At 43.1% G+C, this 27,160-nt stretch overlaps 1 protein-coding gene across 2 annotated transcripts in view; it reads right to left on the reverse strand.

Annotated features, from left to right (window-relative positions):
• The window catches only part of PKHD1 (PKHD1 ciliary IPT domain containing fibrocystin/polyductin), a 261,123-nt gene that overhangs the window by 225,380 nt on the left and 8,583 nt on the right, over nucleotides 1-27,160 (reverse strand). The window contains exons 6-26 of one of the 2 annotated variants that reach the window (XM_080584577.1): nucleotides 24,495-24,552; nucleotides 23,050-23,128; nucleotides 21,000-21,074; nucleotides 18,412-18,476; nucleotides 18,020-18,059; nucleotides 17,400-17,470; nucleotides 15,416-15,517; nucleotides 15,055-15,150; nucleotides 14,404-14,539; nucleotides 13,433-13,547; nucleotides 12,642-12,917; nucleotides 11,769-11,858; nucleotides 11,086-11,179; nucleotides 9,160-9,302; nucleotides 8,133-8,263; nucleotides 6,848-7,032; nucleotides 6,294-6,432; nucleotides 3,560-3,714; nucleotides 2,425-2,609; nucleotides 1,297-1,419; nucleotides 91-196 (exon numbers count right to left, since the gene is read on the reverse strand). In XM_080584577.1, coding sequence (XP_080440703.1) covers nucleotides 91-196; nucleotides 1,297-1,419; nucleotides 2,425-2,609; nucleotides 3,560-3,714; nucleotides 6,294-6,432; nucleotides 6,848-7,032; nucleotides 8,133-8,263; nucleotides 9,160-9,302; nucleotides 11,086-11,179; nucleotides 11,769-11,858; nucleotides 12,642-12,917; nucleotides 13,433-13,547; nucleotides 14,404-14,539; nucleotides 15,055-15,150; nucleotides 15,416-15,517; nucleotides 17,400-17,470; nucleotides 18,020-18,059; nucleotides 18,412-18,476; nucleotides 21,000-21,074; nucleotides 23,050-23,128; nucleotides 24,495-24,552 — 2,464 coding nt within the window. Of the gene's footprint in view, nucleotides 1-90; nucleotides 197-1,296; nucleotides 1,420-2,424; nucleotides 2,610-3,559; nucleotides 3,715-6,293; nucleotides 6,433-6,847; nucleotides 7,033-8,132; nucleotides 8,264-9,159; nucleotides 9,303-11,085; nucleotides 11,180-11,768; nucleotides 11,859-12,641; nucleotides 12,918-13,432; nucleotides 13,548-14,403; nucleotides 14,540-15,054; nucleotides 15,151-15,415; nucleotides 15,518-17,399; nucleotides 17,471-18,019; nucleotides 18,060-18,411; nucleotides 18,477-20,999; nucleotides 21,075-23,049; nucleotides 23,129-24,494; nucleotides 24,553-27,160 lie in introns of those variants that run through there. The other variant, XM_080584576.1, reaches the window with a different exon arrangement.

The raw sequence follows: 27,160 nt of genomic DNA on the forward strand, positions 1-27,160 counted from the left end.
TCTAAAAGAACACACAAAGTCATCAACCATCGACAGACCTTTTTCACAGAGTCATGTTTCTCCCACTTTGTGCAGACACAAACCCGTTACCTGATGAATACTCCACATCACTGACTAGGGGTGTCATTTCCTGGCTGAACTGGTAAGAGCACAAACCAGAACAGTTTGCAGGGACATCATTCACCACCACCACGACCTGGAGATGGAGAGAAAGGTTACCCCTAAAGCAGTGAAGGAGGTGTTTTCCAAAGCCACATCTGCCTGGCAGACAGCCCAGCAATGCCTCATTGCTTCAGCTACAGAAAACAGCCTGACTGCACCAGCACACATCATCATCAGACAGCAATTTATCCTGCCGAAGTCTCATTACAAATTTCATTACAAAGCTTGCTAGGACTCATCTTAGGCAAAGCAGAGCACAGTTTTGGAAGCTGTATCCCCAGCCTTTCTCAGTGTCTGCAGGATGTTATCTCCCATCTCTCTGGGACCCACAACTCCTCCCCACTCCTCTTCTAGTTGCTCAAAGACCCTACTTGCCATACCCCAGTTATTTCCACCTCATCTTGGGAAGAACTTTATTAAGTTTTAAAGCACCTTGTAAGACTGATTATAACTTATCCCAGATTGCATCTGTTCAGCATTCAGCCCTCAATTTTTAATTCCTCATTGTTCATGCTAAAACACAACAGCTGGACCGCAACCTTGATCTCTGACATCAACTCCCTTCTCAGAAGAGTAAACTGGCAAAGTGTAAAGCAAAGGAGAGCCCTCCTTTTCCTCTCCCACAGGTATTAGGAGTGTGGCAGGACATCCTGACACCCAAGACACGAGTGCCTGCAAATGTAAACATGCAGTCTCCAGGAGGGAAAAAAAAAAAGGCAGGATGACCTAGCCCCAGCTGCTGCTGAAGCCCTACAGGTGGGCTTTGAGCATTTGAGCACATCCAGCATTGCACTGTTATCAGTACAGCACCCCACAGACTTTGCTGGAGGCAAAGTCAGCAGGACACACTGGTCTGCAACATTTGTCTGTCCAGCAAACTTGTTCAGCCAGGGAGCCTTCCTTGTTTCTTTCACACACGGAGAATTGAGATCCACAAAGACCAATGGACATCGCCAGCCTGCAGACTGGTATCACATTTTACAGTTCTGCACAGATCTGACTGGTTTATGGCAAAGCACAGAACAGATTTCTGAAAGCATTTAGCAGCAGAAGTGGGCAACTGAATACCAGTTAGACTCCTGGATCTACAGGACTTGCATGAATCAGTAGAAGTGTGACAGCACATTAACTCACCTGTGTTTTGTTATTGAAAGTGGCAAGCATGTCCCCAAAAATCGGCCCAATAAACACACCTCCATCATAAATTACACGACTAGAAATAGTTGGCTTCAGACCAGTGAGGTTTTCAGCAGAGACCTGGCCAAAAAAAAAAAAACCAAAAATTATCACTCTTTTCCATCCTGTGATTTGAGTTTAAAACCATTCCCCCAGAGTTTGTACAGAGCCACTATAGCAAATAACTCCTGGAAACCTATTCTCAAGCTTGACTCCTATCTCCAGGTTTGAGTTTTCATTACCCAAGTCCTCACAACACCTCCCTGTTCCCATCCCCACCTTGCAGGCTAGAAACAGGAGGTAAAGAGAAGCAGGAGCCAGATTTGCAAATAAACTTCTAATACTCAGTAAAATCATTTGAAATTTGGCATGGAAATATATTTTAACATCTGCTTCCCAAAGATGTGACTTTGGGTGAAACAAGGGCCTGTACTACATACATCTCAAGCTTTTTCTCGTCTTCCACCAGGCCAAAGTCTTGAGTACAGAACCTCATTGCTTTGAAGATAATTTAACATTTGTAGAAGATGGATATAAAAAGAAATAGGGTTTCTTTTGGGAGGAAGAGGAAGCTTAGTTTGAGTCTTTATTTAAAACAGACCATTCTACCTGAAGCAAAAGTAAAACATGATAAATCTTGGGATGGGAGAACATGAACTAGATCTTCATTTGAGACTTACGAGAATGAGCTATGAACCCGATATGAACAGAAAAGTTCCCAGAAAAAAAAAAAAAAAAGAAAAGAAAGACCTTTCTGGAAATGATACCACAACCTGTACTAAGCTTCAGATATGGTACTGAAATATTATTGTGATTATAATAGTTTTCATTTCTGTATAGCATTCCTTATTGTGCAGAACTGCAACAAAACACGGAAATTGTTTTCTTGCCTCCTCATTTTGAAAAGCCAATTTTTCTTCCTGTTACTACAATTGGTTTTTTAATCATCTAATCTGGAGTTAAACTGCTGTTGCTTAAGCTACCACAGTTGCTCACGTAAAAACAAACACCAAGAGAATGAATCAGCCAAGACCAAAGACATTGAATGGGGTTCAAAGTGGACGTCAGTAAAAGAAATTACTGTACACTGATAACATTGGGCAAGTCCCCAGTTTTTCTTTTCCAAGTGAGTGTCCAAATGCTTTCATAACAGGAGTTTGAGTCTTTGGTCACAACAAAGTCACTGGCTTTGAAATATGGGGCTGTAGAGTTATCAGCGTTGTCTTGCAGAAGCTTGTGGAGATGGTGGGAGGAGATGTGCACGGAGACACCTGCAAAAGAAATCATAAAGCCGTGGATATCATCATCCCTATGAAAGCACATCTGCCAGCTCATAGAAAAGAAAGATGTTTCATTTTTAATACAAGGATGGGATGGTTCAAACCTCTAACTGCAAAAAAAAAGCAGCAGGGGAGGTTTACTGGATCTCACATGTCAAAAAGACCTGAACTACTTAATCTAGGAACTTCATGAATATTCTCAGGTTGCATTTTCTTATTCTATGATTTAACTTTATAGCTGAATCACCATTTCCTCAGTCAAGAGCTTTATTGTTGGCCTTGCTCAGATTAACCTGCTCACTTTCATTCTAAGACTCTTTGATTGTTTAAAGCAATCACAAGAAAACCTAGCATGTCTAAAGGGTGACAAATTCTAGTCAAGCAATTGTACACGTGAAAGTTTTTTGGTATCTTCAAACCAAATATCAATCCTCGTAACCCTAGCAGAGGATGAATTTCCTGGTAAACTGCAAGGGTCTTGCTTGCAGGCAAGAGCTAATGAATGCAGAAGGAAACCCCAGGGGAGAATTATTCACTGCAAATTTGCAAAGTTTCTGGCAATGGAGAAAAGTTGTAGCTTGGGGAAATACCAGCACTGTCATACAAGAGGACCAGAAATATGTGCGCTGTAGAAACAGAGCAATGAAACCTTGGGATGTAAAATCCCTGTTCAGACTCTGATCCAAGGATCTTTAACATTAAGGTATTTTCTAGAGGATGTGTGCATTTTGGAACAGTCCCATGGCTAATATCTAGAAATACTGCCCTCCGTATAATCTTTAACTCCTGTCTTGGAGGACATCAGGCGCAAAGATGTAACTACCACAATGCATTTAACCTGCCAACCTGTACCCTGAGCATTTCCAAGGCTTGTTGTTCTCTCATCTTCACTTGGCTTGCTGCAAAGGGAATCCAGGAGCTGTACTCACATTGTACATTACCTGAAATCACCGTGCTGGCCAAGTGGATGCGGAAGGTCCCTCCAATAGGTGGAGATGACTTTTGCAGCCTCTGCGTGGTGACGCTGACTCTCACATCCTCTGTGGAGACGTAGAGGTAGCCAACCTCCTCAGAGCCCTCGCAAAGCAAAGCACCTCTGTGTGACAGTGAGAGACCACAGGAAGGCAACAGCAGTCAGGACCCCTACTTGTGACACCTCTGTGCCACCAGCAGCAGAGGGACACCTGATGTGAGCAAAACTCTTGAAGGACCTGTGCACATTCACAGCTGTAATGGATTTGGATGCTCTCAGCTTATATCCCCATGATGCAAGTATTGCACACAACAGAAAATTATGAAAAACACCTTTTTTAACCTATGATGGAAAAAAAAGTTTATACAGCACCAAGCACAAGTGAATCCTGTCCCAAGACAGGCATTTTTGAGGACCTATTCAATGCAGACAGATTCAATCAAAATCCTAGCATCCCTAAAACCAGCAAGGAACAGAGACTAGTATCTCATGTTAGAGCTCATTCAAAGTCTAATTACTGAAACTTAAAATATTCTCTCCCTTGCCACTATATTTTTTTTTTCCAAAAGGAAAGCGACAGTCTGTGGTACAATGATGCCACCATGTGGTTACGAGTTCGGTTAACAGCTAAAGTCTCCGAGTCCCGCCGCGACCTAGCAAAATACACAAATCCAAAACCGAAATGACCACTGAGCCTTCTCGTCCGACCTACAGGCAGTAAGAACATCAGTTATAGCTAATACCCCTGCCCCGATCCCACAAATGTGTGCTAAAACGAAGCACAGCACATGCTCAGTTAAGAGAAAGAACCACTTTTGTTTTGAAAATATCCAAAAAAAGTGAGCAGCCCACATATTTTAAAAGCTTGTGATCATTTCTGTTTTCAGTCTACCTGGTACCAGCATCACACTGATTTCTCTTACATCTTCCTCTGAGATGCAAACACCCAGCAGTGCCAAGTACTTTTTCCTGATGAGAGGTACTATAATCGATTTATCTCTTAATCCTCTTTTTTGATAAACTGAACTGATTGAGCTTCCTACACCTTTTCCTCCCAGGCATTTTCTTCAGTTCTATAGTCATGCTTATGGGTTTCTTTCCCAGATTTTCTAAAACCCTTTGAAAAAAGATGTGCTCATCAGTGCTGTATGTAGCATTCCAATGCCAGTCTTAAGGCTACACACAGATGTAAAAATATCTCCCCTTTCTTGATTAAACCTCTGTTTATACACAAACCTCACAGACATCTCCCTTTATTCTCATCCTTGTCTTCACCATTGGTGGTTTCTGCCAAAATACCACATCAGTTACATCTGACTCTGGCAATTAAATGCGCTTTTCAAGGTGACACTTGAAGTCAAATCTTTCTGTGCTGTGCTGTGCTGGCTCTCTAAATTGACCTCTATAAAACACCTAGGTCTGAACTGTGGTTTAACTGTTTTATCAAATGACCTCTTAGATTTGTGCTCTGCAGGACAATGGTCTGAAGTGCTGCTGAGCAGATAACATGTTGGAAAAACAGACAAACTGCATCATGTTGGCCATTTCATTTGTGATAACTGGGACTACATTTCTAAACCCCAAGGGAGGAAGACAGATGAATTCACCAAAGCCACAGATTTCACCAGGCACTGCAAGGATTTTGCTGTTCTGGGAACCAGACCTTACAGCCTAATGTCGTTCAGATACGAACCACCTCTAACAGGAAAATCTAGCTGTCTTCAGAGCACTCAGAATTAATGACACGTTGCTTTGTTTTTACTTGAAGGAGGAGACAACACATGGTAAGAAACCAACTCAAGTTACAGCAGACTGAGGTTCACCTTCTGAAGGGAAGCTGCCCTCAGCAGCAAGTCACTTTGGGGTGAACTAACTGAGCTAAACCATCGTCCACTGCAGAGGGATAGAGGTTGCATCATCCTGGCTTTTGTCTTGCATTGGCTCCAGTCCCATCAGGTCCTTGCTGACTCAACTGAAGTCAATCCAACTCTTACAGAACTTGTTCTCTGCCAGTTTAGATCTTTAATGCTGTTCTCTCTCATCTCTTTAGCACATGACTCTGCCTCAAATCTCTTTGTTGGGACTTAGAGAATCGAAGCCATCTCAGTAAACAAGGACACAAGTTGGACTTCCATTGCCTAACATGGCAACTGGTGCCAGAGTTACTGGGGGGATGTCTCTTGACATCCATCCACTGTTCCAGAAGGGTTTAGGTTTCCTTCTAACCCTACATCCTAACTTGGTGGTCCATGCTTATCTTAGATACTCCAGGGTATCTAAAACATATTAGACTCCTCTGGTTAGACAACTGAATCCCAGTCATACAATGGAACTGCAATAAAAGAATCAGATACCTTCACTAAGACATCTACAACATACGTTGAAGCTCCCACATGGATGACACAGCTCAGAGCACACACACGCTGAGACTGAAATTTGGTATCCTAATAAAGAGCTGAATGCCATCCACTGAATACAGCTATATGGGCAATCTGCAGCAATCTGACCACAGCCTGACCATAGGTCATGTGAGATGCCTAGAGGAGAAAACTCCAAAGAAAGCATATGGATTGCTAAACAGAACCAGACTCACCCACATGTGTGCCTCTCATGCTCTGTCTGAGAGGACAACAAGCTCCAGACACATCAGCAGGAACTTGAAGAGGTAATTACAAGGTATGAGATAATCTCACTGTCCCTACCTTAGGGAGAGAAGGGGCAAACTGGCACCACAGCCAGAGACCAGCCAGGACACATTGTAAGTGGGAGAAGACCCCACCACAGTCACTGCTTCTATTATCCTCCCACCTAGCCAAGGCGGCTTGGGATCCCTCTGAGAAACTGAAAGAAAAAGAGTACAAGCATTCATCAGATACAGGAGAACAGATGTCAGTATGTATAGGTTATTTCCATTTCAGAGCTGGAAACATATCTAAACTTTTTTCTTTTTCTTTCTTTTTTTTTTGTGTGTGGTTGCTGTTTTTGTTTTTCGGCAGGGGAAGAGCATTCAAGAGTTACATTTATAGAAGCACATTTTCAAAGACACCAAGAAGGTTGATGTTTGGCAATTACTTCTTGACTGTTTTCACACACAAAAAAAAAGTCAGTTAAATGTAAATAAAGGAGATTGTTGTGCCTGTCATGAAACACCCTTCCCCTTTGGACTAGTTTTAACCGGGCCCATCATTAAAGCTTAGCATGGAAGAACCTGGAAAGACAGCAACATTAACAAGAATTGAAAAACTGACTCTTTTACCAGTCACAGCTCTGTCTGTGATGATGACTTCGTCGAGGTAAAATGACCCAGGGTTTTCCTTTTGCAGCGTAGGACTCAGCAAGTCAATCTGATGCACAAACACCGGGGAGGTGGCAGGGATGTCCTGGAGTAGCGTGGAGTGATTCACACATCCCCTCCAGACATCGGTGCAGGTGAACATCCAGCTGAAAGACAACAAGGTTGTGCAATCCCTGTTTTGCTGCAGGGTAGTTACAGTAACTGAATTCAGAGGTGCTTTGTGAAGCTTTCAGATGACCTTGGGTGCTGCCGTTATTACCCATACACAACACGTCCACTCAATGGCCTGTGGTCACTCTCTACAAGTCTCAGTTGGATGCCCCACAGAAATAAACCTTTAGATATCTACTTAGGCATCCTCCTGCACCACGAATCTACATGTGGGAATGACTACTGCTGCTCTATTTTTGGTAAAAGGACTACCATAGCATCAGTGACCTCAACAGAGGTTAATCCAGAGTTCACATCCCTTGGGAATTCCAGACAACTGCTCAATGCCCCCAGCTCTCTCCATCACGTAGTAACATCGTACCAAGCTCCCTTCTCCTTTTCAGAGGCACTCACACTCCTCACGAACCTTACAGAGAACCCAGGCTTCCAATTTCACTTTCTGAAGTTCTTCAGATTGCTATTTGTTTTTTTTTGTTGTTGTTGTTGCTTGTGTGCATGCACGCATGTGTGCAGGGTTGTTTTTTGTTTGGTTGTTTTTTTAAAAAAGCCTGCCTGCCCCTAACTTTACATCACCAGCCTTTCCCACCAGTGATGTTTCTCACCCATATATTCTAGGTGAAACAAAGAAAAATCAAAAACTACACGAACTTTCCAAGCTTTGCTAATGTTTTTGTGAGATCCCTGGGAAAAATAAATAAATAAAATAACTCCATTCATGGTTTTTTTTTTTTTTTTTTCACTGCCAAAAATCCTCTGAATGTTGTCAAAGAAACCAGGAACTTAAAATCTTCAGGAACTTTCTGGGGGCTTACTAGAGACAGAACAAACTCTCTAGCCAGTGTGCATTACTGTGGTGAAATAGTTTATGTAACAAGGAACATGCAAATCTACTCAGAAAGTCCTCAAAAACAATGTAAGCACATTCCAGGCACGTCTGTGCAGGGACAGAGCGTGTGTCAGCTTACCCCTATCGGCAATTTATACCCAAACAAATAAGAACTTGCTGCTCCCCATTTTCCTAGTACACCTCCTTACTATGGTAAATATCATCACTGTACTGTAAGAGTGTGGATACCTTTTGTGGTAGGTTTCATTGAAATCCCATAGGCAACTGAGGTTCCTCTTCACTGAACATGAAGAAACATTGGTGTAGGACACTGACATATGAAAGATGCGGCTCATATGACCTTTATGTGCAAAACAAACCTCAAAAAAAAAAAGAAAAAAAAAACATAAAATCATAATTAGAATCATGGTTTACATTAGTAGGGAAGAATCATGGTTTACATTAGTAGAATCATGGTTTTCATTAGTAGGGAAGGAATTTTGTTCAAGGTGAGCACTAAAGCCCACTCCTTAAGGCCACATTGCCCTAGGGGAGACAGGGCACTGGCATCCAGGTGGCCTTTGTGCCACCACATAGCCTGTAACTGATCTCTCAGGCTTCAATGAGCTTTGGGGGCATAGGACATCTGGGAAGTGTCAATGGGGATTTCAAGTAGCTGAGGGTAAAGAAAGCAGACTGGAGGAGCTGGTGATGTAAAACCTTTGGGATGGGTGTCAGGTAGGTAAATAAGAGTAGAAGAGGTTTGTGAAGGGGAGATGGAAGGAGTCTGGAAGGACTTCAGGAGGCTTTGGGAAGGAGTTTCACCCTCCCTCCTCCTTCCTGTCAATCCCCAACTATTCACCTTGCCCCAGGTGGCAAAAAAGGGGTGACAGAAAGGGTTGAAATCATAAACATAATCCTATTAAGAGCAGAGGTAGAATACAGGCAGAAAAGTGATCCAGAAAAGACCCCCAGAGATCACGGTGGGTTTGTGGTTGTTTTGTTTTGGGGAGGTTGATTCTGTCAAGAATTGGCTATTCTCATCTTCCATCCTCTCTTAACACCATCCCACTTTTTCCTTTCTCTCTCTGCAGGGGCTGCATCCCCAGGAGCAAAGGGCAGCCAGATGTATTAAGCAATATCCATGCCTCAAATTGTTCTCCCAGTCAACCAAAGACGCTGCTCTGTCTACAAGTAGAGGATGATTTTATGATCCTGACTTGGCTCCAAGTATTCACTCCCCAGTACAATCGACTCATCTAGAGCAGCCACTTACGTGTGTGTATTCAGTAAGATCATATCTTGTTAGGGTTGATGGGGAAGTTTTCACCAGCTGGCTTGGTCTGCGAATGCTGAACCTCCCGCAGAAGGGCTCTGTTCCACTGACAACGTGTCCTGTGGTAACAGAGGCTCTTGTACCTGACAGAAAAAAAAAGAGGGGATGAAAGACTTGAAAAGGATTCAGAAGGCACCAGTACCATCAAGGTGCTCATGAAAACACAGGAAATGGGTTTCCAAAATTTGTCAGACAGTCCTACTCTTCAGTAAGTAGATGACAAAAATTTGCAGGGCTGTCAGAACCCTTAAACTAGGAGACAAAAGACAAGACAGCATCAGATCCCTGTCCTGACCAGTAAACCTCATGGAAAATACCACTATCTTTAGCCAGGTAGACTATGTTTGAGTAAAACCACCCATCTCTTCCAGAAAACACCCAGGCAAGGCTGAAAATTGATATATAAAGCAACAGAGAATACACCTTCCTCTTTAGGATTTTTGTTCCATTGAGTTATCAACTTTGCTGCCAAAAAGTTGCTAGGATTCCTCCTGTTCCTAGTAAATAAAAGGCTTTCTTCCAACTGTACATACTGCGTATTCATCTTTTCTTCCACTAAGAGAAATAAAGCCTGCCAAGTGAAGTTAATAGCAGAATCTTAAATCAAGGAGCTGTGATTCTTTACACAAAGGGTGTTGGGCCTGTGGCAATCTCTGTTGGAAGATAGTATGAATGCAGCAGTCAAGCTGTGTTCAAGAGCTCAGTAAGCACAGGGAAGGGAGAACTTCCAAAGGAAGTTGAATGGAAAAAAAAAAAAAAAAAAGAAAACTTGCTCAGGAAATTCATTGAATCAAAAATACTTCAGATCTAGAGAGAATTAGTACTGAATTATTATACATAGTCATCCAGTTTTTACTCTTCCCTAGGCATCTGTTTTGGTTTCTGCTGAAGGCAGCATGCTGGGCTAGACGGACCCTGGCTCCAAACACATCTGGCTATTCTTTTACTATTCTGGAATCCATTCACCACAATTTCACCACAGTCCTGCTGCCTTTACATTTTCTACATTTTACAGCCAGCAATGAAAATTCAAGTTCTCCTTTGTTCTATTTGCTACGTATCAGTTTTCCTTCCCACTTCACTGTTGAACCCCTGTTAGCTTTTCTCTCTTTTGTTGGCAGAACTGGAGCACTGGGATCACATAATTAGACTAAGAACGTCCAATCACTGTTTCCAGTTTTCTGCCTAATAATTCCCTTTCTCCCCACCCAGTTAAATTAATTCATTGCTTTCATCCACTCGGATGAGTCAGTCACCAAATATACATATTACTGGCTGGGTCCTGTTCTCTCTGTCCTGAATACAAGGGCATAATGTGAGTTCTCTAGGCAATCATGGACTTTTTGGCATAGGATTAGTATATTTTTATTGATATTGGAAACATAAAATAGAGTAAGCTTCTGATGTGTGCAATACTTTCATGTTAGAAAACCTTTTTTTCTTCTTTAAACAGAAGCTGATGTTTTATACCTTGCCTGACCAGCCAAGTATACCACAGATATGTGCGTCGTTTCACTTCCAGAGAAACATTGAAGGCAAAAGACCTCAACAGTTATAATCAGGCTATATCCTGAGCTATAGCTATGGGCTACACCAGATCTGCTTCCTCAGCATGCATACTGAAACATGAATAATTTCACATGCCCCAGGACTTGCCTTTTTCATCTCTACTCCTAATGTTTCTAACCACCGACACATATAACCTGCTTTGATAAGCTTGTTGCATCAGAATAAATACAAATAAAAGTGTGCATAGCTCCATGAAAAGTGTAAATTTACTGTCATTAAAAATTTTAAGTGCATTTATATCAGAAAAGGAAATTAACTCACAGTAAACTAACTTATTTGTTAAAGGAAATTAGGTACCTTCTTTCTCAAACCCATCACGGAAAAGGATTTTAGCAGAAGTTGGCTCAGTGTCACATCCTACTGAAAGAAGTTCCTCTATTGCTGCTTGGACCTTAAAGAAAAGTGAAAAGCAGTCACAGTACAATGGTGCCTGGCTCATTTCAGCACAGAGTTTCAACACGTGTGTCGCTGCATTTTTCATCAGCTGTGGACTGGTGACAAGGTGGCTCTGACCGAGCAGGTAGGCAAGTGGCTGAGAGTAAAATTCAGGTCAGCCCAGACAGAGCCTCAAACTGGACATCTAAAATGCTTTAGGGAGTGTGAGGCATCCTTTAGGCATCCAGCAGCTTCCTCAGAAAGAGCAGATTTCTTAAAAGAGCCCGGTCAACATGCAGTGTATGTGCAACGTGCAGGTGAAGTCTGAGGGTCTGGTATCTGAAGACACCACACACTTCTCTGCAGACCTGACAGGCCAAGAGCAGATGCTGTCATGTGTTTAGAATATCCCTGGAGTCACACACCCCAAAAAATCTCAGCGACATTCCCAGTAACAAAAATCACCACTAGCTCACACAAAATGCACCTCAGCCTTTGGGCCGAATGTTTAATTCGGTATTATCTGTCGATCTGGCTGTCAGTTACCAGAGCTCCACCAGTCACAGCCAGCAGAGGACTGGGTGTGTGTGCCTAATGACACCTACCTGCTGAGCAGTAGCGTTTGTGTGGATCATTCTGCGGAGGACGTTGTTCCAGGAGATACTGAACCACCCTGTACCAGTCACAGTCAGCATCTGCCAAGCAAAGAAGCGAACGTATGGATGAAAACAGGTACAAGCTGCGTGAGACACAAAGACTTCAAGCCTGCAATGCGGATCATCTACCAGGGAGGAACTTAGAGCAAACATGTCCTTTCAAACCTCTGTAAAGACGCCCTTCAGCTACTCTCTAACCGTGTTCGCTTTCCATGGTCTCTCCTGACGCACACCTGGGGCTCCTGATCTCGAATTAACAGGAGCACAAGGGATACACGATTTGCACAGAAATGCTGGAAGTCATGAATGATCCTCCAGCTCCTGACCTGCAGCCCGGAGGTGTAACCACGAGGACAGGCTTCCTCAGCCGCAAGCACTTCATCAAGCTGAAAGTTTCTACCACACAACTGCAATATAGGGTCATTCTGGTAACATACACAGTGCTCTGTCAATAGGCGGGGAAAAAATAGAAACTATCCCAAGCTTGTATTAATTAACAGGAGGAACAAGGTAACAAGCAAGGTAAAACCTGAGGGGAGTAAGCATTGCTTGCACTTTAACATATTAGCAAATTATAACAAAACCATAAAAATATCCTCCTACCAATGAGTGAGAAAGCCACAGACACCTTCAGTTCCCATGACAGTATTTATCAACTAACTCAGCAAGTTAAAACAAGGGGGGAACAAGACCTTTACCATTAGGATTTGCTACCATCCATGTCAATTGAATCAGGGCTAGTCTACCTCCCACAGGATGGTGTAGGTTGGAAGGAACCCCAGAGGTCACCTGCTCACCCAGGGCCAAGCAGGCAGCACTGACCTGCACTTCTGGAAGATGCAAGGCACGAGCCCGAATTTCATGTCTCTCCCTGTAGTAGCTGTTCACCACCTGGGGATTCAGCCAGGTGTTATGTATCTGGACTCCAACTCTCATCCCATTGCTGGGTGCCTTTCCGTGATGTAGTGCTTCCAGGTAGTACCTCAGGCCACCAGTTAGTTCAAATTTCTGGGATTTCGGCTGCCAGCTCTCACTCCAGTTCTTCACCCAGTTCCCGGACCATTCAGAATTGCCAGTGGGGATAGAAGCTATTCTCACCTGTGTCCAAACCAACCAAATCAGAGGCATTTCTCTAGCACCAAAATACAGCACCCACAGCTCCAAAACCAGACTTGTGCTTCTGGCTGATAGCAGTGGTTTGGTGGTTAGCATTCATTCCTACTCCACAGAGGAAAAAAAAAAAAATCATGTCAAAGAACTTTGATTTAAGGCTTAATACCACAACAAATATAATTCTTATGGCTGAACCTAGCCCCAGTAGCAGTTCCCCATGTAGCTTTGCAAGGATGTCTTCAGTTCTGGTCCCTTAAATGCAAACAAAAATGTCTTCGGTAAAACAAATTCAAAGACTCTGGATGTTATGTTTTCATGAGCTGGGTAGCTGATAAGGCTGATGTAAAATGCCAAATATAATCATACAGTTTCACTCTCCAATAGATGTATAATAAGGGATAACAAGCCCCCATGCTGGGGGAATTCCTGTTTGTGGTGACCTTAATTGAAGCCCCTTCCTATTGTTACCTCCTTATTTTTCTCTATACCAGAAGCAATACCTTATGTCCTGGATCTTCAGACAAACTCAAGTACAGAGATGCCTGTCCATCTGCCTGAATCCAGAAGGTGTAGTTGTTGGTCTGAGGAGCCACAAAAAATCCACGAAGCCTGGAGCTAAGCAAAAGCAGAACTTCCGTAACGTGCAAAAGAGTTACTGTAAAATCCCTGCCACCCCGCACTCCACCTCCACACATACACCAAGTAACAAGGGAAGGGCACGGGACCAAGTTATAACAAAACACCCTCAGATTTTAAAACTGGAAGAACCTCAAAATGACCAATTTTCACATGTTATGGTGTTCATGTTTCACAGAAGTTTTCAAAAAGAAGAAAAAAGCAGCTCTGTGAAAATAAGTAGGGTTTTGTTGGTGGTTACACCTGGTTTGTACATTTCTTCTCAGGCAAAGTCTTACCCCTGAATAGGCAGGAAAATGCTCAAAATCTCTCACAAGATCAAATAAGAAAAGTACAGAAATGATAGAAAAAATGAAAATGTCCATGAGCATTGCACAGCTCTTCATAGGTGCATCTCAAGAGGCACACGCAGTGGGCACCAACACAGCTCAGACATTTTGTAGCCTGGGGCAAAGCAGTTTATTTCCACTGGCACCACCTGAGCTGCAGTTGCCAGCATCATCCAAGGATGTGACCCCTCTGCATCTGGCCAGAGCACCAGCCCAACACAGACTGACTACAGCTCCTTCTACCGCTGCAGCAATTTTTTTCGTGGTATTTCAGCACATCTAGGCCAGGCAAAACAGAAATACTGAGCGAAAGCAAAAAGGGAAAAATAAAACACTTTGCTGAATATTTTGAGCTTCAAAAGGACCTCAGAGCAGAGGGTTTGCTTTGATTTAAAGGAGCAATGTAGTCAGGCTCTGCTATAAAGAACTGTCAGGTGTTATTGCTACCTCTTACACTGCTAAAGGTGATTGCCGTGGCTTCATCTCTTTTTAAGATCACTGAGTACCTGAAGGAGTGCTTTGCCGCAGACAGAAATCTTACTGGGGAGCTGGCATTAGGTACAAATTGCCATCTATATCCAGGACCTGCTTCTGTTAGATCAGAGGCATCATCCCAAACTTCAAAGAGAAGCCCTCTATTTCCTAGAAAGTTAAAATAAAAGTGTTCTTGGTAGCAGCCAACAAAAACCCCAGAGCACATGTTAGCATCAGTGGTGTAAGGAGGCAGGCCAGGATAGAAAATTTTAATAATAAATTGGCTTTGCAGAGCACAGAGCTTCCAACCAAGCTTACGGGACTGCTCTTGGAGGAAGAGGTACTGAACTGATCCACAGTCAAAATAAGCCAAACTTCATTTTATGCACAGTAATTTCCTATGGCAATGCTTCATCCAGACATCCATACTATAAATATCATCTGTACATTTTCCCCCCTTATTGTCCTCAGCCCTACACACCAGGCTGAAATCTCTCTCACCATAGCCCATGCAAGTGGTGGGCTGAGCTCCCCACCTTGCCTTTCCTTATTATCTACCTAGGAGAAACCAGCTTTATGCTTTGGAAAGTCCTATTTCTTGATCGTGTTCACACCAAATGATTTCTACCCTCTGTTTCCACTGTGTTTTGCCTGTTTGGACCTTCGGTTATCGAATACCGTACCTGGCTGGGGGGCACCGAGCCTCCTGCCCTTGCCGACTGGCTCAGTGGTGCAGATGATTTGCTGGGGAAAGACATGCTTGACTTTACAGGGGACACCTGGCAGCAGGGAAAGGAGACAAATGTCAGGCTTGGAAACGCATCTGAGCAGCAGAATAAACCCATCTTTATTTCCAAAAGGAGCTGACACTTTGCTAGAAGTCTCTGTACTATCAAGCAAGGAAAATGGTTCACTCCCATAGTCCAAATAACTGGACCTTCCTTTATGGTGAGTACAGTTCCCATGCTGTCGTTATCTATGAAGAGCAGCTGGGTTTTGTGTACTGAAAAAAAAAAACACCATTTAGTGCATTATTCCTCTTACCTGCAGAGGTGACCTGCACCGGCTCCTCAAAAAAATCCCCTGTGATAGTGAGATCAGTGCCTCCTCCAAGACTTCCACCAGCTGGAAACACAGAGGCTATTTCTGCAGAGGAAGGAAAAGGGGGATCTGAAAACGAGCGTAGGAAAGATTAATTCCAGCCTTATTTCTGTCAAAGCCAGCAGCGTTCTTGCATTATTTCCAACCGGAACAGGCTCCTGTAAATAAAACAGGCTTCGGTGAGCCTTCATTGAGATTTTGGCAGCCACTGGGATTACACCAGGAATGAACCACACGGATAACTTGGCTGCATGACAGGGGAAATAGTGTAATGCTTGGACCGTTACTTAGCAGCGGCTGCATCTATCATGCTCAGATTGCAAACCGGCATATTCTGTACTACTGAGGCGCTTTGGGGAAAAAAAAAAAAAAAAAGAATTAAAATTGTTTTAATCCTTTTGACCTTGTCTGACTCGCTTCTCAATTTAGTCCATAGTTTTAGATGTTACCGCGCTTTCCAACTGTCCCATGGGCTTCAGGGACAAATGCAGGGAGCTGAACACCTGATGGCAAACATCCACATCATGACTACAAGAATCTTTCATGATTTGATCATATTATAGTTATGCCGTTCTACACTGGAACCCTATTTTTCTCCTTGATGACATTTACTCACTTTGCACTCAGATGCCCTAGTTTAACCAGCCAGTTGTATTTCGCACAGTTCTGAAAAAAAGACTAGTAAACATGAGAGAAGCTTGCCCAGATTGACAAATTTATATTTTTTTCTTTGTTAGTTATCCAGATTTTTAACTTTATTTTGGCAGTGTTGACTACTGCATATTGCGGTGGTCTACTGGAAAGATCTGGCACATCTTGTTTCTGCTGGTGCTCTGCTAACAACCAACTCCACGCAGGGTTCCTCAGTTTGTAAATAAAGACATGAAATTACCCTCCATTACAAACTGCTTTGAATTTACAGGTGAAGCAAGTTGTATGCTATAACTGTATTTTGTATATTGTTTATGTATTCACTTTGTTCAGAAAAAAAAAAAAATGTATTTTGTTATATTCTGAACCATGCTCCTGAGATACAGCCCGTAAAATAACAGTGCATCCATTATATTAATTTCAGCCCCTTGACAGATCAAGGGAATGGCAGAAATGTGATGGAACCTTTCTGGGGACCTGTGCAGGTGAACTAAGGGGTCTTTTTCAGCTTTATTCAACCACTGACTGAGGTCAAAGGCTGCCCAGTGCTGATCCCCTAATTTTCTTTTGACTGTTAGGCACAGGTCCTTACTGACACTATTTGCTCATGGCCATAATCTCAGGCTGGTGTTCAGAAACTTATTGTCTGCTGTTCTCATAGCTGGAAATGTCACAAGGAGGTTATAGTTTGCCTTAGTCTGCCTTTTTTTTTTTTTTTTTGACTAATAGTACAAAAACCTGCCACTTACCTACTCTCTTTGAGATGATTTATCTCATTCTAAGGCCTGCGTTGCAGCCTTTTATGGCCAGCATCTCATTCTTACCAGATACAGTGTGACTTAAGGGGGAGAGGTGAAACAAAGCCCCTCTAAATCCAACACCCCAAGCCTACTGGTGACCTGACAGGACAAGGAACAATGACAAAGCAACTCCATCCCAAACCCTGGCACACTGCTGTGCTTTGGTTGACTCTCTCTGAGGTTAGGTTGTCCAAAAGAGACAGTTCAAACGTATCCTTAAGAGGAATACTAACTCACTGCAGATTAGAATGAAGCCCATAGCAGCATACCCAGCCATAGCAAATAAATCTAGTAATCTTGAAATTTTTGGTCTGCAGCTTTGTGTAGTCAGCCCGTAAGGAAGCTTACCATACTAGTAGGGCTACGCAGCTAAAATAAGGGCACAAAATATTATCCCATTGGCATAACGCGAGGTCTTAGACAATGCTGGCACTGCCATGAGACAGGAAAACCATTGAGGTGAATCAGATCGGTACCTGAATGCATTTGATACAAGAAAAGCTCTTGTTTGGCGTTGATGAGCCAAGCATCTTTGTGTACTGCTGATCTGCAAGAGAGAGAAATGCATGAGAGATCCTTGGCCATTTAAGTGAGAGCAGACCTTCCTTTGGCAGACCTGGACACTTGCTCTCCAGAGGAACACTTCTACGAGAACTAACTTCACCCACACATCAAGGCATTGATTCAAGAAACTATTACATGACTGAGACCCTTTATTAGAAGTTTTACCATAAAAAAAAAAAAAGTATGGTTTTGCAAGTGTTTTCACCTCCTCTTCCTTCATATCTATTTTTTTTTCCCATTTGTACAATGAGCTAAAAGCAAGGTAAAAGTATTTTATTCAAGCTGGACTTAAATTACTTGTGATTTGGGCACTGAAAATAAGTATTAGAACCACAAAGCAGAGATGCTTGGGGCAGGAAGGAATATCATCCCTTTCCATCCCTACTCTGATGATCATCTCAAGTTAGCAAAACCTTTCTAAGTAATGAAACACAAGTTTCAATAAAATTTCATGCACTTATTCTGGACTCAGAAACGGAGCTGTATACCCACATGAAACTACAGAAAAAGAGAGAAAGGCTCTTTTACTCACTTTCCTTTGTTAAACACTGAGAAGCTAACATTGTGGGACCCTGGAGGAGAGAAAAGATATGTGCTTTATGGCAGAAATGCAGAGAGCTTTATGAAGAGTGCATCCTACCAAACCTTTTCCAGATGTCATGTACCTTACACTTCCTTACACTTTTCTTACAACAGTACTATTGTGTTGATTTCGGCAGAGCTGCTCTTGATTTAAATGAAAAAGCTAGAATACTTTAACATATACTATGAGAGTTAAAGAAATCTCACAAATAAAACAATCAAACAACAACAACAAAAAAATCCCAATAACTCTATGGATACCCTCCAACCTCTGGAGTTGCAGGAGTAGCGAAACATGCTAGAATAGAAACATGATTTCCACCCCCTCCCCTTTTCACCAACCTATGTGGTTCCCTTCCACCCGGCACTGCATGGTCCCCACTCCATCTTCTGCCTGAATTGGGTAGCTGCGGAAAAACAAAAAGACTCTGCTGAGCGTTGGGAGCAAAAACAGCAAGATACAGCAAGAATCATCTAATCAAGCAAAGATGTGGACTTCCGCTTCTGAGACAGTCATGACTGACCCCCTTTAGAAACAAGGGAGAGAAACAGGTGAGTTGGGAGATCAAGCCACCTCCCCACTGACCATCACAACCTCAGCAGCTCAGGTGCCTCCCAGAAACACTCAGTACTTCAGCCTGACCCCTTTATTTCCAGAAGCTGATCCTGTTGGTGACGTTCAGAATCCCCATTTTAAATAAGAGCTGAGGGCAGACAGGTCTTGCCATGTGGTAGGGCAAATAGCAGGAAAAAAGCTGAGGGGAAGGGGGGAATACAACCTAGGATTTACACAAAGAAATGGGCCTAAAATCCAGTTTGCTCCATTTTTCTTCTGCTTCACAACCTGACAAGGGCAATTCAGACTCATGCCTCTGGAAGGAGAGGAGCTGCACAGGATGGAGGGAGCTCATGTCTCAGCAAGAGGTTACAGCTTGCTCTTAAAATGAGAAAACTTTAAACACAGAAACTGCTTTGGGAGGTGGGGTAGGGGAAGATCAATAATGCTACAACTCCATCTGTAGAAATTTAAACAATAATTTGCCAAGCAGCATAAAGAATTTTCTGTTTGGACCTGTGGTTTTTGTATTTTAAACACATCTCTTATCAGCACCAGAGACGGGATTTCCTGCTAGAGGAAACAGAGACAGGACAGTTGGGACCGTGCTGCAGAGATAACACAGGCAGGCTGCCCCTAAAACCACCCTCCTGGGGGTAGGGATGCTGCTCCTCCCCTCCAGGTCCAACCTGGCATCTTCCCTGCAGCACTCACGGATGGCTCCTAAAAAGGGTTTGGGTACCTAATTCCCATGCAAATCAATGGGATTTTTGTAACCAAATCTCCACTCTGGGCATGGTTTGCAAGGACTTGCAAAGAGATCACACTTCGCGTTTCTAGGCTACTTAAGAGTTTGAGGGCAAGACCCAGATCTACACCTAGTCATTGATTTGCACAACTGAGGACCTATCTTTGAGACATGGTACTGGGGATAGGAGACAGAGGAGTATTTCAAGAGACACTTTCACACCTCCTCCCACTCTTAAAACTGTCCCACTGGTGTAGTTTAGACTATGGTGGGTTTTCTTTGTTTGTTTTTCCTAGGCAAAACCTCCCAGAAAACACAGCACTTCCTGGTGTTTCTCCTCTTAATTGTTCTTCTGTACATCCCCAGTCTGTAAGTAGGAATGGGTAGCAATTAAGCAAGATATGCTGGTGCTACATCAACCTTTGGGAGCTGTGAAACACACAAGTTCCATCATCAACTCCCATTTGCATTTAAGTTCTCCTCCTGGGAGCCAGGAGGAATTTTACAGCACAATAAGAGGGCTTGCTGAGAAGCCTTGGCACTAACTTCTGCAGGAGCAGGTTTTTCCCCAGCTCCTTGTAAAAGCAGCCTCCTTCTTCCAGGGCTCACAGGCTCCATGAGAAGTGCATCGTTCATATCAAAGAAAAATTAAAGACTGAGACTTGTGCTACTGCACAGACTGTAACACAAGTTTGCTGTGTAACGTTCCCACAAAAGCAGCATACAAATACCACGATCTTTGCATTCACTAATGATGTCCTGCAGTCTGTTACCCACTCCTGCCTTGCTGGAGGTCCCGAGGATGAGCAGAGGCTGGAGCCCCTCTGCTCTGGAGCCAGGCTGAGGGAGCTGGGGGTGTTGGGCCTGGGGAGGAGAAGGCTCCGGGGAGACCTCCCAGCGGCCTGCCCGGGCCTGAGGGGCTGCAGGAGGGCTGGGGAGGGACTCTGTGTCAGGGGTAGGGACAGGACAAGGGGGGGCGGCTTTAAACTCAAAGAGGGGAGGTTTAGATCAGACATTAGGGAGAAATTTGTCACTATAAGGGCAGTGAGGCCCTGGCGCAGGCTGCCCCGAGGAGCTGTGGGTGCCCCATCCCTGGCAGTGCCCAAGGCCGGGCTGGATGGGGCTGGGGGCAGCCTGGGCTGGGGGCAGGGGTCGTGCCCATGGCAGGGGGCTGGAACAGAGGAGCTTTAAGGTTCCTGTCAGCCCAAACCATCCTGTGATTCTATGAATACCAATAAACGAACAGCACCAGGGCCTGCTTGCCAATGCTCTTAAATTGTTAAAGCTCTCTTTGCTCACTTTGGGCCCAGGCCAGCTAATCCACCTTTCAAACTGATGCTCATACATGATTGAAGATGTACATCAATTGACCAGGGTCAACAGACAGATTGGAAATGGCGATGTTGCTTTGGAGTCTGAGAGCTGAATAGCATAGATGCAGCAAGGACATATCATGCGTGGGCCCTGGCCCTATCTAGCTGCAGCTGGAGGTGCAGAGAGCCATCCCAGCTGCCTGGTTAGCTCCTCATGGTACCTCTCTGTATTACAACAAAGCAAAAAAAAAAAAATCTGTCAAAAAAAAACGTTTTTGCACCACTACAAACCAAAGATAGGTCAAGAACTGACATGCTTCCAGTCTGTCTGTCAGCAAAAGAGCAGAGGCTGGTCCATCCGTCTCCTTCTGCCATAAGAATAGCTGGTCTAGGAGAAAAAACAAACAAAAAGATAGGACAGACGATAACTTCCCAGATTAAATCACAATTCTGTTAAAATCAGCAGCCAGTATTTTCAAAAGGAGTTTTCCCTCACTGGTATCTAGCATTTATTAATCTAGAAAACTGGACAAATCCTAATTTTTATTTATTCACTTTATATATCTTGGCCTGTAAAATATATTCTGCTAAACATCACCCAACTCCTAAGAGCAAAATCAAGTATTCCCACCTTAAAGAACTGATGCAGAAAGAAAACTTCACCTGGAGAAGAGGAATCAGGTGGGAGCAATAGGTTCACAGTAATTAGCATAGCAAGCAAAAGGTGGTAAATTTTCTTTGAGAATCAATAGGCAATTAAAGAAAATAAGTAAAACACTTTGCTATGACCCATGCTTCAGAGTAGTTTTAGGAGTTTTCATTAATAGAGTTTGGTTTTATTAATAGAGATTCCTCATATTACAATGCCTTCCTTTTAAGGATGAATTGAAAAAAAAAATCAGTGCTGCAAAAATGATTCATCATTGGACCATCACATCCCATTCATAGCCTGAAAAAGCATGCACAACACTTTTATAACTACAAAAAGGCTTTTTTTTTCTTTTATTTCTTCTGCCATCTGAATCCTGAATCAGCGTGACTGAGTGACAGATGGCTCTGCTCAAGTCCAAGTCCCCACCTGGTACGTATTTACTAACACACCAAAAATGGGCAAAGTATTCATGTGAAGCTAGGATGTGAACCTGCCTGGTATGCTAAGATTTTGAAGCCATTTACTTTTTGGCTATAGGGAGGTCAATCTGTAAATGAATAATCTAGCACTGGAGCATGCAGGCACAAGCAACCTGCAGACAAACCATCCTTTCTGCTCACAGATCAAAGGTTTCACACTTCCACTAGAGTCAGGTAAAACAGTAATTAGTATTGAACGAAGGAGGGTAACGTATGTCCAGTGAGCAAAACTGTAGGGATGATAAAAGATAAGGCAGGTATCTGCACCAGACTTCCATTCACACTAGAAGAGAATTTAGTTAAATTTCAAGGGACTAATCCATTCAGTCTAACAACTAGCTATGAAAACATGTAGTGGTCATATATCTGCTGCTGCTGCAATTAAGATTTCTAAGTAATAAGAATATATACCTTCCCTGGCTACTGAACTGATCCTAAAAACGCCAGAGTACCTATAGATTAATAGTTGATCTTTATCCATCTGGGCTTAGTTCTTCACTGACATTGAGGCAAGAGCAAGGAAAACATAACCCAGTAGTAGCTGAGAATATTGAATATTTCTAAACATATAGATGTATACATGATAGACAGCAGGTCAGCATTCATGCTCTTTCTGGATTTACTGTACTTACAGTCCTGATGTCCTGAAGTTTAAAAAAAAAAAAAAAAGGAAGAAAAAAAATAAAACTACCTGTTTTGCTCTGTGGTGAATAACCCTAGAGGCAGCAGAAAATAAAATCAAACCTTCCTTGAAAACAAGGAAGTGACCAGAGAAGGTTTAAAGCAGTGAAAAACAAAGCTTTTTGTTTCAAAATACTTGTGCTTTTGTCTTCTGACTCACCAGAGCGTTTGCCTCAAACTAATAGTATTTCTAAAAATGCAAATGGAAGGGAAAATTTATTTAACTTTTAGATTCTGACATTATTTTAATTAGTTAAATTTTAATTTGCTAGCCAAAATAAGATCTACAGCAACCAGACGCAATTACAGTACAATTCACACTGAGCCATGATTGACTGTGCTGCCAGTAAAGAAACCAACTAGCTTAATGGACCAGTTGCAATTAGATTAACAAAGTTTGCTGGAGCCCAACTCATGAGCTGCAATAAAGCACAAAAGTAGTAAATGGCAATTCTGGGCCAACTGGTTGCAATTTATTGCTTTCACAGAGGCTGATAGAAGAAATGGCAATTTACAGGGGCAGGGGCAGCTAGCAGCTTATATATAATTACCCATCAATATAATCCACATTGAAGTCCAAGGTCTCATATCTTCCAGCAATTGTCTTCCCATATATCTCTATTAAATTTCCTGTTTAAAAGGAAATAGAAATTGAAGAGAGTCTTTTAAAAGCAGAGTATTTACATTTGCAGATTTTGTGAGCTGAACCAAAGAAATTCTTGCTCTTTGCAAATTAATGCAGAGATTTACCCAGCTGGCTGTACCCATGCCTACTCTCAGCTTCTATCGAAGTTCAAGGTAACCGTACACTTAAATCCACTTGCCCCAAAACACACATCTGTTTCCCACTGAAAAAGTCCATTCTAGATTTTTCAGCAGAACTCTAGTATTTGTACTAAGAAGACATCTCCTTGCAGTTGTGAACTAAAACCACCATCCTATCCAAATGCCACTGCAGAACATCGTGAAGCAACCAAAATGGCATCACCAACATGCGCTAGGTGTTAGTGTTTGTATGCTAGACAGGGTCAGGGCCTAAAGAAGAACCTCAGCACAAATCAATTTTATTGTGTTATACACAATACAGATAATACCCACAAAGCAGCTGTACAGCAGCTGCTTTATCTTTAGGATAAACATTTTAACATACTATGTTTAAGCACATATGCTTAAAATTAAGTCATTGAAGCAGGACCTAAAAAAAAAAAAATAAGGAAAATATAAGGATTAATTAACATACAATAAAGGAGTATTTAGGGAATTCAGAGACCAAAATTCTCACTTAGCGTATCTACAATGTAGGTAGATACATAGGTTCTACCACGTGTGTTGATTTTCTGAGCTCCCCATAGACCATGTAGGTCTAACCCATATTAGTCAATAAAAATCATGAAGGGTGATTCAACTCTCCCTAATGTAAATGCCTACATGTGGCCAGGTGAACCACACCTGGTTTATTTTGGAAATAAGCACTTCAAGCTGCTCAAAGAAGCTTGGAAATGCCAACAGAACAGCAACAGGGAAAAAGCCTTCCAAACCCGAGGTAGTTGTTCAGAACAAAACCAGTGATTGCCTTATCATGCGACTTTAAATACTGATCTGAAACCCTATTAATTAAAAGACTGGTATGACATTACAACATCAGCACCTAATAGATAACCCTCAAAACTCCTATGAAATAAACAGGGCCATATGACTTAATCTGAGATCAATCAGATCTGGCCCTCTGCAGCATCTCTGTACTCAGGCAAAGCTGGGCTGCAGAAACCACGTGCCAAATAACCCAGCAGTCACAGAGTATTACCCATTTCTCTTGTACCCAGGGCAGCAGACTCCTTGTGCAAACCCATTTTCCTGTTCAGCATGAGCTTGGACATTAAGTTCTGGAGGTGCCTATTTCGAACCCCAGCAACAAAGATCCCTCATAAGCAGAAAGATGGTATGGAACATCAAATAATAATTAAAGTGGGCTCCAGCCTAAAGAAAGGTCCCGTACCTGGGATGCCAGATGGTGGGCTAATTTGGTAAACCACAGGTGTCTGTGCAGCAGAAAACTGCAAGGAGAAATTTGTAGTTAAACAGCAGTCATTTTCACAGCAGCCCAACAAGATCTGATTATGCATTGCTCACAACACAGTTGGCACGCACATTTCAGCGAGTCGTGCTTTAGGATTCCATCTTTGAAGCAGAGTCCTGCTCTGAAAAGGGAGCATGTATAGATGTCCCCTTCTTACCCCCTCTGCATTCAGCGTCCGGCTTGCTGCTATTTGTTGCAACCTCTCGGTGCCAAGATTGCCCATCCTGGTTGGAGTCAACCCCAGAAGATGTGATTTCATATGCTAAAGAATTTCTAAGCTTTTTTTTTTTTTTCTGAAGTTGAGACCTCCATTTCACCTGGCACTGTGGCACCATCAGTAATATCCTCTTAAAAAATTATTTCTACACCACAGAACAGAGACTTCAACTAGCATTTAACAAGCTTGTTGGGTACCTAAAAGCAATGTAGCCAAGAAAAGGCTTTTATTGACCCATCTTAATACAGTATCAGAGATGTGTTCAGGAAAATGCTACTTTGCCACCTGAAGAAACAACAAGGAAATACTGAAGTCTACTATGGGGCACAATTTTTGTCTTAAACAGAGTCCAAGAAGGAGTAGAGAGATTGTACTTTGAGGCAAGCTCCTCAGAAGATGGGGAACACACAAGGACCCCTTAGCAGTGGAAGAAGGCTGTCCTCAGCCTCCTTCCAAATGCACAAGAGTCCACATCCTGACCCTGCCTTGCTCACTAACACAGGCACAGCCCTGCTTTTTGCAGGGAGTCCTTGGCAAAACAGCTTCAGTGCCTTATTTCTCAGACACCTGCTCTGAAATGCAAGAGTAATGTTGTTGTCATTCCTCTGAGAAGCATTCTGCACTCTGGCAATGAATAACACTAGGTAAAAAATAAGGGTTAGACCACCAAGGAATTTAAGTGTCTTGGGCTTAAGGTGATCTATAAAGGCACCTGGCTTGTTCAGATGCTGCAAAATCCATTTGCCTCTCTGCTTTCTCAGGAGTCACAAGTACCTCCACAAAACTGGCCTGCAGCACTGCTAGCTGGCTAAATCCCAATTCTAAGCCATTAACTGCTGGATTTCATTAAACTTAAAGAAAAAGTATGCTTCCCTTGTGCATTTGTCCTGTCCCCATCCCCAAATCATCCATTTCTCAGAACTGCCTTCACATCTCCATCCTTTCCACCTTCTTTGTGAGTCCTCTCCTGTCCTCAGTTGCACTCACGGATGCTGCTGTCAGCCCAATAAACAGCATAAACTCATTTCCAGACTTAAACCAAGGATGCCATCACATATTTTTTTGAGCCTTCCTCGAACCTCAGACCCTTTCAGAGCTCAGTCTCTTTACCTTCTCATTACAGTCACATGGAAAATGAACGTGTAGCCGTAAACTCCCTCTAGTCATGGTCATTGCGGAGGAGCAAAACACATTCCCTGGGCTGGAGCAGATGCAGAGAAAGAAGGCAAAACCAGCACGAAAGCCAGGGCCACTAGCTGACACAAGTCTTCAGAGCAGTTCAGACTTGTTGCAGCCTGCAGCAGGCTTTTTCAATCTGCTGCAGAGGCAAAATTAATTTTTAATACGCATAGCTCCCAGGTCCCAGTCCCAAAACAAAGAGACACACTGTGTTTTATTTAGCTTGGAATGCGTCTCATTAACAGCATCCCCTGGTGATTTTTCATCAGCTCTCTAAGCTAGCTCAACCACCCAATGACTCTTCAGCTTTAATGGGCAATTTACTGAAACTCTGGGCTTTCTTGCTTGATACTTAAAGTTAGCACAGAGGTGGGGTGTGAGAGCCAAAACGCTGTGCTAGGGGATGTGTCGTAGGCTCTCAAAACAACCCAGCAACAGAGATGAGATCAGAACTGAGGTCTGAGCTTCCCTAAGCGTGCATGTCTCAGGTGTGGAGAGCTGTCCTAGACTTGGAGAGGTCCTTTCGCAGAACCAGCGGTGCCCATGGGAGGTGTCCTGCCATGGCTACCTGTCAGTGCTGACTGACTGCTACCACCCTGCAGCTCAGAGGGCAACACCAGAAGTCATCCGAGTGCCCCAACCCAGCGGGGAGAGAACTGGCTTGGTTAGGAACACCCATGTCTGTCGGTTTTTAGGCCTTGCAAGGAATCCGTGAAGTAAAAGGGTCGTTCACAAGAGCTGTGATAGTCAGATACCTGAGCAGAGCTCTGGGCAGTTGTAACATCTTCATCCTTGGAGGTTTTCAAGGCTTGACTGAATAAAGCCCTGAGAAACCAGCTGCGATCTCATAGCCAACCCTTTGAGCAAGTAGTTAGACCTCCTGACGTCCTGTCCTACCCAAGCCTGTGATTCTGGGATGGCATCAATTGCTCTGCAGCACCGTGAGCACCTACAGTCAGCAAAGGGGTGGGCAAAGGGTTTCAGGTAGCAATTCCAGTCACTAGAGCTGAACGCAACCCCTCTTCTCCATAGTCTTTGTGAATCCATTGAAGCACAGTATCATTCCTTGTTTCCGACTTTATCTCCAAATGGAAATAATGAATTGCCCTAACTGATATTTCTGACAGAACTAAAGTCGCAGGGTCTTGGACTGAGAACAAGAACAGCTGAAACTTCCCCATAGGTATTT

The sequence above is a fragment of the Anser brachyrhynchus genome, assembly GCF_964034855.1.
Source record: "Anser brachyrhynchus genome assembly, chromosome: 3".
NCBI classification, from domain to species: domain Eukaryota; kingdom Metazoa; phylum Chordata; class Aves; order Anseriformes; family Anatidae; genus Anser; species Anser brachyrhynchus.